Below are 1002 nucleotides of genomic sequence, written 5' to 3'. Positions count from 1 at the left end.
TCGTTGGCAACGCCCTCGACGCAGTTGACGAACTTGTCGCAAACGCCTTCATCCCAATGCCTGTAATAGCCGTTGGCCCGAGGACAACCTTTGGATGTTTTCGGTTCCTGTTGAGCGGTTCTCGTGCCGCAGTCCACGTTTATGGAGGTGTCGCACTTCTCGTGGCTAGGGTTGGAGTCGTCGAACAGCAGACCGTCGGGGCATAGTTTTTCCGTCAGCTCGCCGTCCGCAGTGCAATGATAGTACAGGTCACATTGTATCTGATCCGGATAAAATCCCGGTTTCGACGGACATTGGAAATCACTGTTCTGTCCGAGCACCAAGCCTGTAACCGATAATCACGAGTGGTCGTTTAAGAGGGTTGAAGAAGAAGAAAATTCAACCCCCGAAAACTCTTAACGCGCAAGTATGATCAACATCGCTGCAAATGTCATCGGAAAAACAACACGAATGCACTCATTGTTTTGTGTTTATCCGAGGTGTTATTTGTAGCAATAATAATGATAAAAGTAGTCTATAGTCGTAAGGGATGCGGCAGGAGCGTACGATGATATGTTAATATCGCCGTACAGGGTTATAATATGTAAAACGGTATGTATGTTCGTATTTGTAATGTACTCACCCGCGAACAGAACGAGAGCGGTAGTGGCTGCTGCGATCGGAGCGTACAGAAACATATCGTTGGTAAAAGGCGAGCGGATTACTAATGGACAATTCTTCCTGTATATCCGACCGCGATGTCAGAAAACGAAAAACTAGTTGGAGCCCCCCGCGTACGACTTGTCGCGACCTCTGTATGGTGCTGACAAAAGGTTTTTGAACTCATTCTGCGCACCACATCTACACGTGATTTTCAATAGCTACAGACACAGCCCGTGTGAATATTAAATACTTTTTTCAGATTCACAATGGAAAGACGTGACGAAACGGATAGACGCAGCAACACTAGTGCGCGCACACACACACACACACACACACACACACACACACACACACACACAC

At 47.3% G+C, this 1002-nt stretch overlaps 1 protein-coding gene across 1 annotated transcript in view; it reads right to left on the bottom strand.

Annotated features, from left to right (window-relative positions):
- Positions 1-811, bottom strand: part of LOC112687230 (protein obstructor-E-like) — a 6238-nt gene extending 5427 nt beyond the window's left edge. The window contains exons 1-2 of the mRNA XM_025559820.1: positions 623-811; positions 15-325 (exon numbers count right to left, since the gene is read on the bottom strand). Coding sequence (XP_025415605.1) covers positions 15-325; positions 623-677 — 366 coding nt within the window. The 5' untranslated portion in view covers positions 678-811. The remainder of the gene's footprint in view (positions 1-14; positions 326-622) is intronic.
- Positions 812-1002: the final 191 nt, after the last annotated feature.

Source organism: Sipha flava, unplaced genomic scaffold (genome assembly GCF_003268045.1).
Source record: "Sipha flava isolate LNK unplaced genomic scaffold, YSA_version1 337_pilon_pilon, whole genome shotgun sequence".
NCBI lineage: Eukaryota > Metazoa > Arthropoda > Insecta > Hemiptera > Aphididae > Sipha > Sipha flava.
The sequence above is the reverse complement of the archived record's forward strand: the minus strand, read 5'-3'. Positions and strand labels throughout refer to the sequence as shown.